The sequence below is a fragment of the Pempheris klunzingeri genome, chromosome 20, assembly GCF_042242105.1.
Source record: "Pempheris klunzingeri isolate RE-2024b chromosome 20, fPemKlu1.hap1, whole genome shotgun sequence".
In the NCBI taxonomy this organism is placed as follows: Eukaryota; Metazoa; Chordata; class Actinopteri; order Acropomatiformes; family Pempheridae; genus Pempheris; species Pempheris klunzingeri.
In genome coordinates this window covers 13,390,686-13,406,358 of record NC_092031.1, presented here as the reverse complement: position 1 = coordinate 13,406,358, position 15,673 = coordinate 13,390,686, and the positions used below count along the sequence as shown (strand labels likewise).

General features: G+C 42.4%; 1 protein-coding gene across 1 annotated transcript; it reads left to right on the top strand.

The window, feature by feature from the left end:
• Positions 1-5,029: 5,029 nt before the first annotated feature.
• LOC139219828 (vesicular glutamate transporter 1-like) lies at positions 5,030-15,450 on the top strand. Its single transcript, XM_070851815.1, has 13 exons — positions 5,030-5,091; positions 10,510-10,762; positions 10,997-11,115; positions 11,214-11,328; positions 11,456-11,543; positions 11,940-12,026; positions 12,500-12,636; positions 12,947-13,096; positions 13,291-13,423; positions 13,947-14,057; positions 14,287-14,414; positions 14,940-15,009; positions 15,161-15,450. The coding sequence occupies exons 1-13, from the start codon at positions 5,030-5,032 to the stop codon at positions 15,448-15,450; spliced, it is 1,743 nt and encodes a 580-aa protein (XP_070707916.1).
• Positions 15,451-15,673: the final 223 nt, after the last annotated feature.

The following is a 15,673-nucleotide window of genomic DNA, read 5'->3' as shown; positions in this document are numbered from 1 at the left end:
CATAGTTATCAGTCGGCCAGCAGTGTGAGCGTCCTTGCCGGCTGTGCAGACTATGGGAATGGCGCACACACACCGCCCTCACTGAAAAGCTCAAGAACCAAATACCAGACTGTTAAAATGACTGAACAATAGAGATCTCTAACTCCAGATCTCCACATTGTTCATTAACGTTAGGAATGAAAAGAAGAGTGAATACATAATTCATTGGTTATGGCTCCAAAAGAAAAAGCGTACTTCACTACACACATCATATGATTTTTAAGAAAACTTCAGTCTGATCCATCATTAGTGGACGGCGAATAACTGAATACCACAATAAAATGACATTTTACATCTTCATCCAAAAATCCCTCAGGTATTCTCTTATTTTTATTATCTAACTAAAAAAATAACTCATCCTATAATTTTCTTTTCACAATAATTTGGACTAAATAGCAAAGGGACTCTAATGTTCAACATGAGGTTTAAGCAGTACATTTATGTTTCAGTAGGGAGCTCTGCTGCACTCATGTCAGAGCCTTTCTCTGCTGAACCTCTGCAAGAACATCTAAGCTCTTATTTGGTTTGTCATTTTTATACTAGTTAGATCACAACTTTTACTGTCTTAAAATATCTCCATAAAAACACGGCTATGAGCAAACAACCGCTGTCCTCTGCCCATTTTTAAAATCAAATTTCTGCTTCAAACTACAAATTCTAGGTCAACATTTTTTTGCTTTTACTAAACTAAACTGAGAAGTTGCTAAAGTAAAGCCTCCAGCACACAGAAGAATGATCCGTCACATTTAGTTATTCTTTCCTTTGTAAGACTCCTTTCGTCTGTCTTAGTGTGCAAGCCATTTTGTGCATGAGTACTCACAGGTGTCCCTGTGGAAACAATGGGTGTCAAGGGAGTCCAGTTGTCTTGGATGCAGTCTCACTTCAGTCAGCAGAGAGGCAGAGAGGACAGGACCGACGCCTGGCAGAGAGAAAGACGACATCCTCGCTTCGACCTCAGGTGAGTACAGCTGAGAAACTCCCGAACAAAGTAAGAATTTCAGTGCTCAGTGTCACCATCGTGTTTTTACTGTGCACATGACAAATAAACATCTTGAATCTTTAACAGTAACAGTAGGTGTGTGTGTGTGTGTGTGTGTGTAGGATAGAGAGTTTAATGAGTAGTTTCAGAGGAGGACCAGGTTGGGGGTTTACTGCATACAAATGTAAACAACAAGCTGTAGAAGATGGAGAACAACTGCAATGTTGTTTTGACTATTATTGAGTTACATAGCTACTTATGGTGAGCGTAGAAACTCCCTAACCCACCAGGAGAAAGCATTTATACACGAAACATTCAAAATAAGTAAACCTTTGCAAGAAACATAAAAATAATCGTTATGTTTTCATTGATTGTATTTTTGCAAGTGTCTTGATTGATTGGAGGAGCTGTGACCCACATGGCGGGCCTGGCAGCTCTCTGCCTGCTGCTGGCGTTTCCACTGAGCAGCTCCCAGAGCACCCTGCAGTCTGAGCAGGAGATCAACACCCATCAGGCCCCGGCAGCGCCCCCTGCTGCACCACACTTACGGGACCTGCTCAGAAAAGAGGAAACCAGTCATTTAAATGCAAAGCGAACATGTAAGTGTAGTTCAGAGAAATGTCCAGTAGGACTGAGAGAGATGTTCACTAGAGCATTAGGCAGCATAAGCCTAAATAACATAATTCACTCATTTTGAGCATTTTGTGTGAAGACTGATGGTGTTTGTCGTGTGTTTGTGCCTCCACAGATGCCCATGTGGACAAAGATAATGCCAAAATGGGTCTGTTCATCGCCGCAGCCATGGGAACCTTCGCTCTCATGGCTGCTGTGTACTGTATCTACAACAGGTTCTACACCAAACAGCAATACCTGCACACCCAGCTGAGCGATGATTCAGGTAGACTCATGGGTTTCTTAGTTCAGATTGTTACTGAGTTAGAGCCTGGATCAGACTTTCACTTGGGGGAACTGCACCAAACTGTGCTGCTCGCAGGCACTGTCAGAAACCTCCTTGGGCATGACTTTTGCACATGTATCTTATCCACCTACGCTACAAAGTGACACCACAATAGAGGAAACTGTCAACTGAAACAAAAGTGACGACAATAAGCGCGTCTCTCCCTGAGTGACAAAATGAGGCTAAAGACTAAATAGAAATCGTCTCCTCATCAGCAGACTGAGACAGAACTTCCTCTAAGAGATAACTAGACTCATCGGCGTCTCATCTTTTTGGCGCCTCATCTCCTTGGCATCATTTGTTGAAAAGCGTCAAATGCGGGCTGGGTTATCAAACAAGAACGTGCTATAAAAAGGGATGTTGGTGGTTTAAAAGTAGAAATGAAACAGCAAGTGTGTAGATGTTAAATATAGATACAGACACATGACTGTTCGGAATGTTTTTTCCAGCCACTAAGTACAATTTAAAGGTGACACATGCCTTATCCTGTCAGCTGATATCTAATTTACAGTATATAATGTCCAACTTTTAAGTTATGTTATCTCATATCTCTGTCTGCAGATACAAGCACAGACCCCATGGAGCCTCCCCCCGTGTTTTTCCACGCCTCCGTCTACTCTAGTGCAGTAGATGTGCAGAGAGCTGGTTATGGCTCGCTCTCGGACACGCCTTCCATCATCTCTGTGCCACCTAGACTGTCCCCCCCTCCCTCAGCCATGCCCTTCCCTCCCCTCTTCCTCTCCTCTCACTCTCTGAGAACCATATCGGCGAAGGATCTGGAGAAGAGCTGCATCTGATACCGAATGCTCAGTTAGCAGTGTGAGACTTGTGGATGACAGTAAAGTAGGTAGTTGTTACTTGAAAGTGTACGTTGTTTATCCTTATCTGTACACATCAGACAGCCCAGTCGTGGTTTTCAAACAGTAGGAAAATGTAGATGAAAAGAAGGATGGATTATAAAGGAGAGTGCTTTGATTTAACTATTGTCTGTCTGCATAATTAACCATGAACCTCCTGGTCTGTCGCCCTTTCTCTGCCCATAACCATCACCAACATTTACCTGTGCATCACGACCACATCTATGAACTGTAGTCAGTGTGCTGTGTGTTTGCATAGCTTCTTTCCTGCTCCTTATCTAATGCCATCCACCCTGTCAGTAGTCATCCAGTATGGTACCAGAAAAATAAACAAGCCAGTGATGAAAGAATTGTTCTCTCGCTCATTACTAGTTTTTATGGTCAATATGTACAGTCCCATAGATTGGACACTTTTTCTATTAAAGTTTAAAGCCCACAAGTTTAACTGATTATTTGAGCAAAAGGAAAATCATGATCTATGGACGTCAAGGCACATATGTACAAAATCCGAGAACGAAACTGATTAGTTTGTTTTTAGGTTGAAAGTAATTGTTTTGAAAAGTTTAGTGAGCAGGTGTTATCAAAAAATGTCTTAGATCCGTGTTTGTCCCTCTGCAGATGGATGGCCATGTAGTTCACACACTGGTTTAACAAAACAAACTAATGTAAAAGCTTTGTGTTTCTGGCTTTCCCCTCCTGCCCGCTGGTTTGGTGACTGTGAGGTCACACATACTCATGTGAAGGCATTTTCATCAAATCAACAGTCCATGTTTTCACAGCAGACATCGGACTCCTCGTCGAGCACTAATAACATTAAAGATGACTTCTTACTATTTAAGTGTCCGTAAACCTTCAACAGAGCCCTGAAACTGAAGCAGCTAAATGAAATTCAGCCAACATGTTTTTCCTCCTGTAGCATGTCAAATGTCTCGGTGAAAAAAGCCTTAAAAAGTCTCTTTTATTGGACTTTGTATAAGACTCAGAACCACACTAGAGCACCTCAGCTGTTAGAGTATAAAACATGTGTAAACCACTTTCCATGAAGTCCATGAAAGGATGAAAAAAGTGAATTAACATACTGCATAGAGCCAGTCTGCACTCAGCTAGATGGTACTGTACATCAGTGGGAGATGGGCAAAGTCACACACTTTTACATCTTCTTGAGAAATGGGACATCACTGATGTACAGTCATATAAGTTCTATCATGTGCTTGCCCCCTAAATTCTGCAAAAGTAACCACAGAAAGCAGCTCGTCATTTGCTATTATTTTTTAATTTGCTTCCTAAGTCACATCTCCCAAAGCTATTTGTAAATTTAAGGCATAAAACACTTCCCACAACCGTAAGAAAGGAGCTGCATTAATAATGCCTTATGGCAGGTCTGCCCTTGTTGGTGTGACGCACAGGGCGCACAGCTGAGACGAGCGCACGGCGAAGTAGAGCCACAAAACCTAGAAGTTATTGTGATATAAATCAGGTTTTTCTTTTGTTTTTTTTTTAACGTTTAGACTTCCATTTCAATGCAGATCTTTTAATCCCCCCTTTTAACAGAGTCTCGGCAGTCCATCCCAGGATCATGACAGCGTCCTGTGAGCAGCCTGCCCCCTCCCGTCCTACAAATACCTGGGAACTCTGTTAATATACTTCGATTGGACAGTGTTTACTCCAACTCTCCATTCAAGGCTGCTGCGGTCCAAGAATAGCCGCTGCTTGAACAGTCGGTGCTTAAAACGCCGAGGAAGCTGCGGGGAAGGAAGTGACATGCTACCTTCCACTCACTACACACACTTGGAGAGATTAGCGCGCAGGCGGCGGTAATCTGGTTTCAGGACCACGGCCAGAGACACCGTTTGGCCACGAATCCTGTCGAAAGTTGCCTCCAGCGAACCAGTGAACCTTTGGGGAGTGTAAATAAGTTAATTTGGACATTAAGGACTCCGAGGCAAAGTGGGACTGACAATGTTTGCTCGGTTGATTTTCTATAAAGGTAGCTGACAGATTAAATCTCTGGACAATCAGTGCAGCTGACTGCGGATTCCGCTGCACAGACAATAAGGAGTCTGGTGATCACGAAAATTCAAGTTTTTATTTATGAGTGAGTGAGAAACACGGGGCGGAGGGCGTAGAGGAGAAGGCTGTGCGCTCAGTCGGGAGCGCGCAAAAACTGCACATTGGTCGGATCCTGGAGTCGTGAGGATGGATATCCGGCCGGACAGGTTTAAGGTCGTGGCAGCCAGGACTCTCGGGAAAATATACGGGTATGTAAAATCTCTCTGGGACACCAGAAAATGTTGAATCACAGAGGCCTGATTGCCTCCTTGCGTTAAAAAGAAAGTTCACCTTTTTAAACTTAGGTTAGGCTACTAGGGGGCAGCCTGTGTGCTGGATTTTAATATAAGTTTTTGTCTTAAAAGAGAAGCAGACTGCTGCTTTGCAAATCAAGATGTCCAGAGGCCTGGATTAGTGTGGGGTTGGGTGACCTGGCACATCTGTCCCCGTATAGGCTACTGAAACTGCCATTCATAATTTATCACTTATAGAAACTGCAGTCATGCAATAGCTGCTAAAAGAAGTTACAAACATCTTTTCTCTGAGCACCCAAATGTTCTGAAACCTGAAATGAGTCAAAGTGAGAGTCCTCTTTTACTTCTAAGGAACAAATAAGCAGAATTAAGTTTCATTTTTTCTGTTTTGTCAGTGTAAGATGAAGCGTCGGATCGATCCCTGGATCCATTTTCTTCCAGGTTTATCCTGCACTGCTGTCACATCTGTCAAATTACAGAAAGCATTCTCACACTTTTATGTGGAGGTTTATCAGGATGTTTTATGACTGAGCAATCAAACGATGTGTTTCACAACGTATGTTTGATAAGGTTGTTTCTTCTTCCAAGCTCCCCTGGAGTCCCTGTGGGCCTGTACAGCAGGCCTCTCTGCAGCCTCTTATTCTGTCACACCTGCCATTATGGGGACAATGAGTTTAGGAAGGCTTTCATTAACCCTCTCTCTAGTAAAGGCTGCAACTTTTCCTAAATGTCTTGGGTTAGATATTAGCAGTTATTTTTGTCATTATGTGGCATTTTACATCCACAAAATACCCAAAGAATGAGTTTCTAAGAACTTCCATAGCTTAACAACCAGTCCTCTTTGCAAAAAACAAACAAACAAAAAAACAAAACAACGTGACACACCTTCCACTGGGAAGAAGTGTGTGAGGTGGTCAGGAGTCTGATTCAGGATGTCTGAACACAAGATGGTTTTGATGGACTCCCCTTTCTTTCTCCGGGATTTGATGTAGCGTCTAAACACTTAAATCCTCTCCAGAAATAGCCTCTCCTCGTCCAAGCTGTCGGCCACGTAAATCCCTGCAGGCCGTACACCTTGGCCACCTCTCTCTCTCCCTCTCTCTCTCCCCCTAAGTAGCCCGATAGCTCGTCATCGTGTCCCCTCCCTCCCCCCCTCCCCCCTATCAGGGCACCTCACAGTCGGGATTAGGCCACTCGACCTACGACAGAGACTCCGCAGCGGCCTATAAGCTTTCATTTCCGCGGAGCGCACGTGCTCCCAGGTGCTCCCTTGGTACCTTGCTGCCGTGCGTAACGCGCACCGGCTCGTTCCCCGGTGCTGCTCTCTGCACGCAACCCGCTGACCAGGCGCAGAGAGACAGAGGCGCACAGACAGGCCTGCTGACGGCTGTGCTGAATAACTCTTTTATCTTAGTTTTTGGTCTGGAGCTCCATCCGCTCAACGGCATGCAAAGTTCTATTAATGTGTGTTTGGTGCCTTGTTCTTTACTGTGGTCCATTCTATTAACTTATAGATAATATGTGTGACAAAATACAAGCAGGATTTCAGTGAAGTAAAACCCACTCACAGTCTCCTGTCAGTCAGCTGTCTACAGTGGGATATATTAGGGCTGCAACTAACAATAATTCAAATAATTTAAAAATCCATGAATTGTTTGGTCTACATCACATCAGAAAACAAACGGAAATGCCCATCAACGCTTCCTAAATACCAAAATGATTTCATGAGATAGCGTGTTCTGTCCAAAACCCAAAAATATTCAATTCACTGTAATTTTAAGACAAAGAAAAATGGCTAATTTTGACTTTTGAGAACCTTAAACAAGAGAATGTTTGTAATTTACTTTAAAAAATGACTTTGCCCATCAATTGACTGATTGACTAATCCTTACAGGCCCAGTCTAGAAATGGATATTTGTAATTAAATATGATACCATTCCTCCCTGTGCTTCAGACTTCTCATTCCTCAATCTGTGATCTGAATGATCTGCCCTCAGTATAACTGTTTAAAACTACAATGATCCACAGCATCAGAGAATAACAGAGATAGAACTGACATCTGAGGAATGCATCTAATTTATTTTTGATGCTTGCGTCCTTTATTGAGCCTGTTTGTGGATTTACAGAACAGCATCCAATCAATTCATTGTGATCTAACTGAACGGTCTCCAGTATTTCGTGTTCCTGGACTGTTACTGAAGAGTTTTTCAACCTTTCAAAGAATTTGCACCAGTAATTTGACTCTCTCTTATCCAGTAAATGATTCCAAGCTGTTGACTCAGCTGTGGACCAAGCTGCTGAACTAACCTGACATTTGTCCTTGGCGTACTGTATGAATTAAGAGATTAACTTGGAGAGAGAACCAGAGATACTCAGTTAGCAGAACAGGCCGTGTGAATACAGCTTTCTATCATGTCATCGAGATTCAATATTGAACATTTTTCTCATTGAGTTCAGTTGGTTCGCAGACGCGCCCAGACCTTTGCTCACGGTGTGACGAGTGCAACTCGGAGAAGGTCAGGTAGCTTGTGAGGATTACATGGGATTTTCTTTAACTCAGGGTCAGTCATGAAAAGTCACCGCAGAAGAAACGGAGTATAGCAGGAAAAAAAGAAGTGAAAAACAGAAATGTACATTTGGGCCGTTGCATTGCGGAGAAATAAAACTCCATCCTCTGGACTTTTGGATATAAATTGGTGTTGAAGAAGAAGGGAATGTTGCGAATTGTGTGTGAGACTATGCGTGAGTCAGGGGAGTTGATGGTAAAAGGCAGGTTTAAAGATGAGGAGGAGACAGGAAGAATGAAGAGAGGGAGACAAAAATAGTCCAAGAGAGCCAGAGATATTAATAATTCAGGAGTGAGAATCATTAATACTTGATCTGTGTCGGAGACTGTTATAAAACATACATGCTCTATTAGTTACTGTAAGCAGGGGTTCTAATTGTGTAACTGTTATTTCCCAGTTTGCTTACTGTTAGAGTTTTTAGTTGACTGCTATGAAAAGGTTTGTTGCCAGGAACACAAAGTCACTGCATATGTTAGTATCCATGTTATGTTTAAGTCCCCACAGTAAGTGCGTCTTATGAAGCTACAGTAAAGGTTATATAAAGATCTTTAGGCATGCTTTCTTTCAGAATTGTGATGTGACAGAGCCGTGACATTCTGGTGCAGGACAGCGTTCATCAGTGTACACAGAGGAACACAGTCTCACACAGCTAACAATAAACCTGAATCAGTTGGCAAGGAGTGAGGCTGAGTCCTAAGTGATATGCATTTACTCTTGACGCAGTACAGCGGATGACGCCAAGTTTTTGTACAAACAGGGATTTTGGGGTGTGTTGACCCAGTGGTCTACATCAATCTAATCATCTAATGAGAGCAAAATACCAGGATATAAAAGCTACATAATTAAGATAAATGAATATTATGTAAATTAGGTATTCAAGTTCTGGGGTGCCACAAAATCTCGGGAGTTTGCCAGTTTCTTGTAAACTACATTGCAGCAATTAAGATATGCTCAATGCATGCTATGAAAATGTTGTATTTACATGACACAGTTATACTTCTTGATCTTGCAATGAGGACTTCAAATTCTCCACCAAATTGTCATCAGAAACAGTTTTGTGATGCGGAGGAGATTCGCTGTGATCACAGCAACCACATTTACTTCACTTGTGCATTAAAACACGGTGGCCCATTCCATCCAATAAAAACTGCTCACCGAGCATGTGCACCAAAAGTCATTGCTGGCTCCGATACGTCGACACACATGCGAAACAATATGTAGAAACTGCTGTTGTGGGCTTTTAAATTGCAGCAATTTTCTCATTGATATTTTGTTGTTGAAATGGGCTCTTTTTCTGTAATGTCAAATCTGTAAACAAGCACAGCATTGCACTGTCCATGGTTGCTTGATTTACCATAAAACACTGACATATTGCACAGATAACATCATAATATTGTATTTGATATTTATGTCATATAAATCTTGGTGTGCAGTGGTGTAACATACAGCCTTGCCAGGTAGATATTTTCATCCCGGCCATGACAAATGCTAACAGTTGATTAATACACTTAAAGGTGGTTGATTTCTCGCCCAGGATTTCCATCCCATTTTATCTTCGTCCGTCCTCCACAACCAGCTGTTAAATAAAGAAGTATATAAAATACACCCCATCCCCCAATCCAAGCTTGACTCATGCTCCGCACTGCTGAGAGTTATATCGTGGCTAAAAGCTGCAGGGCTGAATTGACTGATATGTTTTGCTTAAGTACGACCAACTCTCATGTATCTCTCTGCAGTGGTTGTAAATTACATTTGCCAGACAAAGGCTACTGGGATATTTGCTTTTAGCCTCTACATATAGGTATGAAAACCTAAGTATGTATAATAAATAGAGCTGTAATATAAAAGGGGCGCTGTGCTCTGGACCTGCAGTGCTCCAGTCTGATCTGAGAACTCAGCAGCGCACACGTCATGTTTAATAGATGATCCACTGCGTTCAGATGCATATTTGATGCCTGTTTGACTGGTGGCTGGCAGAGGTCATGGTTTCTCAGGGTTTCTCAGCCAGGAGTAAGAATTCAGATTATAGATAGTCGCAGGAAAGAGTAGTTAACCTTGTTTAGAAGAAGAGGTTTCTTTGAACATTGATTTACTCAAACTATATTCCTCCCTGCCGACCAGCTCTGTCAGGAGATGAATGTCTGCAGTACAAAAATACCCAACAACCATCACCTTGAGAAGACAGGATAAGTCAAAGTTATGTCAGCGAGCTCCAGTGGTGCCGGGATGTCAGCCTACTGTGCTGACTGTTTCTTGTTAAAATGCTGGAGATACCAGTCAAATTGACAGTGAGAAGGATTGTATGAACATCTAGATTCATGCACTTTTATCAAGCAACGTTGTCAGAACAGGATCTGTTGGGGAGTGTGGAAAACCTCAGGTGGCTCACAGACAGACTTCCACAATACAGAAACCTAAAAGGGAATTAAGTATAGGATTTTGTTTTTGTGAGGACTGTTTTAGTAAATGAGCTATTTCCTGTCACTTGAAACATTATTCTGATCGCTGCTTACTTGGAATGACTTGAAATGAAATGAACCCTTCTCCAACTATTTGGAGTGTTTTCTCAAATGTCTAATTTTGCATTGAGGAGTGTTTTGATGTGAATTGTGAAGCGTCGTTCATTACAACACTGCAAAGGGATGTTTCAACTGACAATCACGTAAAACCATCATGAGGAGAAACACAAAGATTTTAACTAGATTTATGTTTAATGTGTATTATGTGTTTACTGTGCGTGACTAACTTGAGTCTAAACTAAAACAGGTTACATATTACAGTTTGCATTTACTCCTTTACTTCACAGAGCTCTCGAGAAGAAGCAGGAAAATGGCGAGACCATCGAGCTGTCGGCGGAGGGCCGGCCGGAGCTGGTGCAGGAGAAGGAGGAGCCCGTGGTGGACTGCACATGCTTCGGCCTGCCCAGGCGCTACATCATCGCCATCCTCTCTGGCATTGGCTTCTGCATCTCCTTTGGGATCCGATGTAACTTGGGCGTGGCCATAGTCAGCATGGTCAACAGCCACACCATCTTTAGAGACAACAAGGAGGTCATTGTGGTGAGTGGCTGGGGATGAGGTGGGAGCAGCGGTCTTCGTTTGTGGTACCAAACACAGCAAGGCAAAATAAAGATAATTGTGTCTCTAGATTATTTATTTATGAGATATGTGTTGGGTGAAGCAAACCGTGTAGCCAAAAGTATGTGGACCAGTATTAGAAACTCTCTGTTCCTCTAATCCATGTATATGTGCTGATTGATCTCCATTAAATTGCCTCCCTGTGTGTCCTGACAGAAAGCTCAGTTTGACTGGGACCCAGAGACTGTGGGAATGATCCACGGGTCCTTCTTCTGGGGATACATAGTAACCCAAATACCAGGAGGGTTCATCTGTCAAAAGTTCGCAGCAAACAGGTCAGTTAATCCACTCTTTATGGATGTTCGAGGGATAACTGCACCTGCTTTTACACAAACTGAATTTCTCCTCCTTTCTCTATTCTTTCTTCTTCCAGAGTGTTTGGCTTCGCTATAGTGGCCACATCTTGCCTGAATATGCTCATCCCTACTGCAGCACGGATTCATTTTGGCTGTGTTATCATTGTCAGGGTGTTTCAAGGACTTGTGGAGGTGCTCGTTTTTCTATAGCTTCCTCTTAAACACAAGAAATGGGCAGCAAGTTATTTGGATCTAGATATTTTCTAGACATTTTAGATTTAGACATTTATCATAGTGTCATTTCCCCCCTAACCTACAGGGGGTATCATATCCAGCCTGTCATGGTATCTGGGCAAAATGGGCTCCACCTCTTGAAAGAAGTCGCCTGGCCACAACAGCCTTTTGTGGTGAGTCCATTATCATTAAAAAAACAGGACATACTTGTTGCTTTAAGATACATTTATTGTCAGTTTGATTGAGCAACAAATGGAGGTGAAACAATTTGTCACTTAATGATTGAGTTAAATTTGATTTAATTTGCAACTATGTTGATAATCAATTAAATGTTTCAGTTATTTTTTAAGCAAAAATGCCAAACAGCTTCAGTTGCTGCTTTTCTTTGTCATTTATGAGAGTAAAAATCTTTGGGTTTGGACTGTTGGTCAAACACAAGGAATCTGAAGACACAATTTATTCAGTGACACGTTATGGACTAAACAGGTGACAAAATGAGTGACAGATCAATTGACACTGAGCGTAACTGTAGGGTGCAGCCCTGAACATGATGTTTCTCCTTTTTCTAGGTTCATATGCTGGTGCTGTGATTGCCATGCCATTAGCTGGAATCCTGGTCCAGTACTCAGGATGGTCGTCAGTCTTCTACGTCTACGGTGAGAGACCCTTGACCTTTAGACTCGAGATACACAACGGAGAGACATTTTCAGACCCGAATGTAACTTGGGAGACTACATGTACACATCAAAAATATAAAGCACTGTGATTGTTGCCAAAATAAGCATGACTACAGAGTCCTACAGTAATCAGTTGGTGTGAGACAACAGTAAATACATCAAAATGCAGATTTGAATAAGTTTGTGTAGGCTCACTCGTCACTTTACACAACATACATTAACACAGAAGCTGCTGTCATACTGAAACTGAAAGGACAAGAACAGGCCCGCACCATAACTATGAGAAACAGAAACAAAACACAACCCTTCATGCATGAATACAACATTTAATCCCGTCAACGTGTCTCCTTTGCAGCTTGTTGTTTTTGACCTTTTTTCAAGTTTTGGCACTTACATTACTTCTCCTCCTTTTTCCTGCCTGTTTGCCTGCCTGTCTTCTCTCCTCCCCCCAGGAAGTTTTGGGATCATGTGGTATTGTTTCTGGTTCTTGGTGTCTTATGAAAGCCCAGCAGCCCATCCCACCATCACCGAGGAGGAGAGGAAATATATTGAGGAAAGCATTGGCGAGACGGCCCAACATACAGTAACGGTAAATATAATATGATGAAGCGCATCGCATTAATTAACAGTACTGATGTGTCCTGCACTGTTATTCAGAGTTTGCAATATCACTATGCTAGAACTTTTTTTTAAGGGCAGGACTTAAGAAACTCCATATCAGTGTTAACCTGGTGTTCATTTGTGTCTGCACTTACTCAAGCAAAATTAATCAATTTACTCCACCTGTCCTCTTAAATAGGAAAGCTTGGTCATTCAGGTTAAGAGCTGCTTGTGAAGCAAGTCTTTAGAATTTCACCAGGTAATCACAGAAATATGTTACTCATTTCTCTGTGTTACAGAAATTCAACACCCCGTGGAGGGCCTTCTTTACGTCCATGCCAGTGTACGCCATCATCGTGGCTAATTTCTGCAGAAGCTGGACTTTCTATTTGCTTCTCATCAGCCAGCCTGCGTACTTCGAGGAGGTGTTTGGGTTCGAGATTAGCAAGGTAACAGAGATCATGTGGGCGGTGGGCTATGTGTGTTGAGCTGCACCAGGCGCAAAAGTCTCCACATGCACAATGACATGACACTGAGTCAGAGCTATAGACATTCTGCTGTCCAGGTTTATTGACCCATGACCAAAGGCTATCCCCAGAGGCCTCATACCTGTTACATAACATTTCTTCTCTCTCTCGTCTAGGTGGGCATAGTTTCCGCACTTCCCCACCTTGTCATGACCATCATCGTGCCCATTGGTGGCCAGATCGCTGACTATTTGCGCTCCAACCAAATCATGACCACCACCAACGTCAGGAAACTTATGAACTGTGGAGGTATGAAAGGGCCAAAATGAAAGGAAAGCAAAATTGGAATTACACAAAGGGGAGCGCATAGATGTAGTATACAAGAAATTGAGCTGGCTTGCTGTGTCTGTACTAACATGTCTGGAGTCCCATTAGTACATATTCAAAATCTGATATAAAAAGTCATTTAGCAGACAGGATTCTTAGTCACAAGGATAGTTCCTAATTCCTTGGCTGATTACAGGGTTAACTGCAGTATTTAGTAAGCTGTGGTGAGAAAAATGGTGACTCACTGTAAAAGCAGAAGGAAAAATGGTGACTCACTGTAAAAGCAGAAGCTATTTTTGAACTACAGAAAGAAATCAATAGTGAAGTGAAACGGAGAAGCATACCAGTGTACATATCAATTTATTTGAAGTTGTCAGTACTGGGGCAAGCGTGTGAAAGAGAATGGCCTTCTGTTGACTTAAAAAGCGATTATATTAGCATATTTTCCATCAACATATTAAACTCATTCTTTGTTTTTCTGTGCTGTTTCATTTGTCTGGGTCAGGGTTTGGGATGGAGGCAACCCTGCTGCTGGTGGTGGGCTTCTCTCATACAAAAGCGGTAGCCATTACATTCCTGGTCCTGGCTGTAGGTTTCTCTGGCTTTGCCATTTCAGGTGAAACCATAATTCTTTTATTCTTCAAAAATAAATAGATGAATTGAGTTGAGCACACAGTTTTTTGCACCCATCACCATTGCCTATCAATATCCTTTTTTGACAGAGAGCATCAACTTGTTCTTTTAAAGCTTTTGGCTAAAAATATTAAAGAATTTCTAGGGTTTGTGAATATATAATCATTTCCGATCATTTATGTGCAAATATTGTATGTATTCTTCCTCAAAAGGTTTTAATGTCAACCACCTGGACATTGCACCTCGCTATGCTAGTATCCTCATGGGTATCTCCAACGGTGTGGGCACCTTGTCTGGTATGGTTTGCCCACTTATAGTTGGTGCCATGACAAAGCATAAGGTGAGAACTCATCTTGTTGTAAAATACACCCTAAAACACGTTTCTGTTTTCTTGTCAGAGTTAGTGTCTTCGCTTTTAACCAGGGATTATTGACCAAACATGCATGTGATATTGCGTATAGAAACAGTGCACCTCCTCCTGAGTTTGGTCCTAGAAACTGTTTCAGCTACCTAGTGCCACTTACTCAAAGAGAATATCAATGTTAACATCCTACGTGTTCAATAGTCACACAGGCAGAACTTTGTCACTAAAGAGGGACAGAAAAAGTCAGCGCATGCAGCCACAAGACATATCGAATCTTATGTGAAGTGTCTAATCCTCAGGTTTGCTTGAAAGGGTGAAGGTATCCAGAGTGTAAGCACATTTATAGAACACAATATATATACAGGCCTCTCTTTGTATTGATTTAATGTATGATTATCTTTTAGAACTTTAGAATATTTTGTCATAGTAGAGCATAAAACACTTTTTTTGCGTGCTTATAACCTCTCGTCCTCTTTTTTCCCTCTCACCCTCCTTTGACAGACGCGGGAGGAGTGGCAGGGTGTGTTTCTTATCGCCTCGCTTGTTCATTATGGAGGCGTTATATTCTATGGTCCGTATGTTGCTCTCTTTAATTTCCGTTTCCACTTATTCTTTTATAACCAGAGCATTAAGGTGTACAATCTTCTTTAGATTGGGTTAGCGATGCAATATGGAAAAACTCAGCATCTGACGGATTGGTCTCGTCTGTTTCTGTGCTGCAGGCATCTTTGCATCTGGAGAGAAGCAAGTGTGGGCGGAGCCGGAGCAGCTGAGTGATGAGAAGTGTGGCATCCTGGATGAGGATGAGCTTGCAAACGAGACTGAGGAACTGTATCGCACAAGCGGTGGAGGAGGCTACGGAGCAATGAACCAGGGACCTGATCCCAATGGAGGCGGAGGCATGGGAGGAGGAGGCTGGGCCTCAGAATGGGACAAAACTGAGGAGTATGTCCAACCAGCCGGAACCAATAATTACCTGTATGGAGGAGAGGGGGACCGAGAGTTAACATAGAACCATCAGATCCTCTGCACATTGCCTTTAGCGAGGCAGAAACAGTTCATCAACAGTGTGGAGTTCCACCCGCTGGCAAGAAGAACTTTAAAAGTGTGGATTTAAAGTGGAAGGCGAGAGGGGACATTTTTCAGCAAGTCTGACTGCATTATCATAACTGACCTGAATTCAAAGAGACTCCACAGTGAAGGTGAAGACATTAGTAAATGTAAAATGTGTGTTT

Coding starts and splice junctions, on each gene's coding strand:
- LOC139219828 (XM_070851815.1), top strand. CDS start 5,030: ATGGATATCCGGCCGGACAGGTTTAAGGTCGTGGCAGCCAGGACTCTC. Junction 10,763..10,996: donor ACAACAAGGAGGTCATTGTG/GTGAGTGGCTGG, acceptor GTGTCCTGACAG/AAAGCTCAGTTTGACTGGGA. Junction 14,058..14,286: donor CTCTGGCTTTGCCATTTCAG/GTGAAACCATAA, acceptor CTTCCTCAAAAG/GTTTTAATGTCAACCACCTG.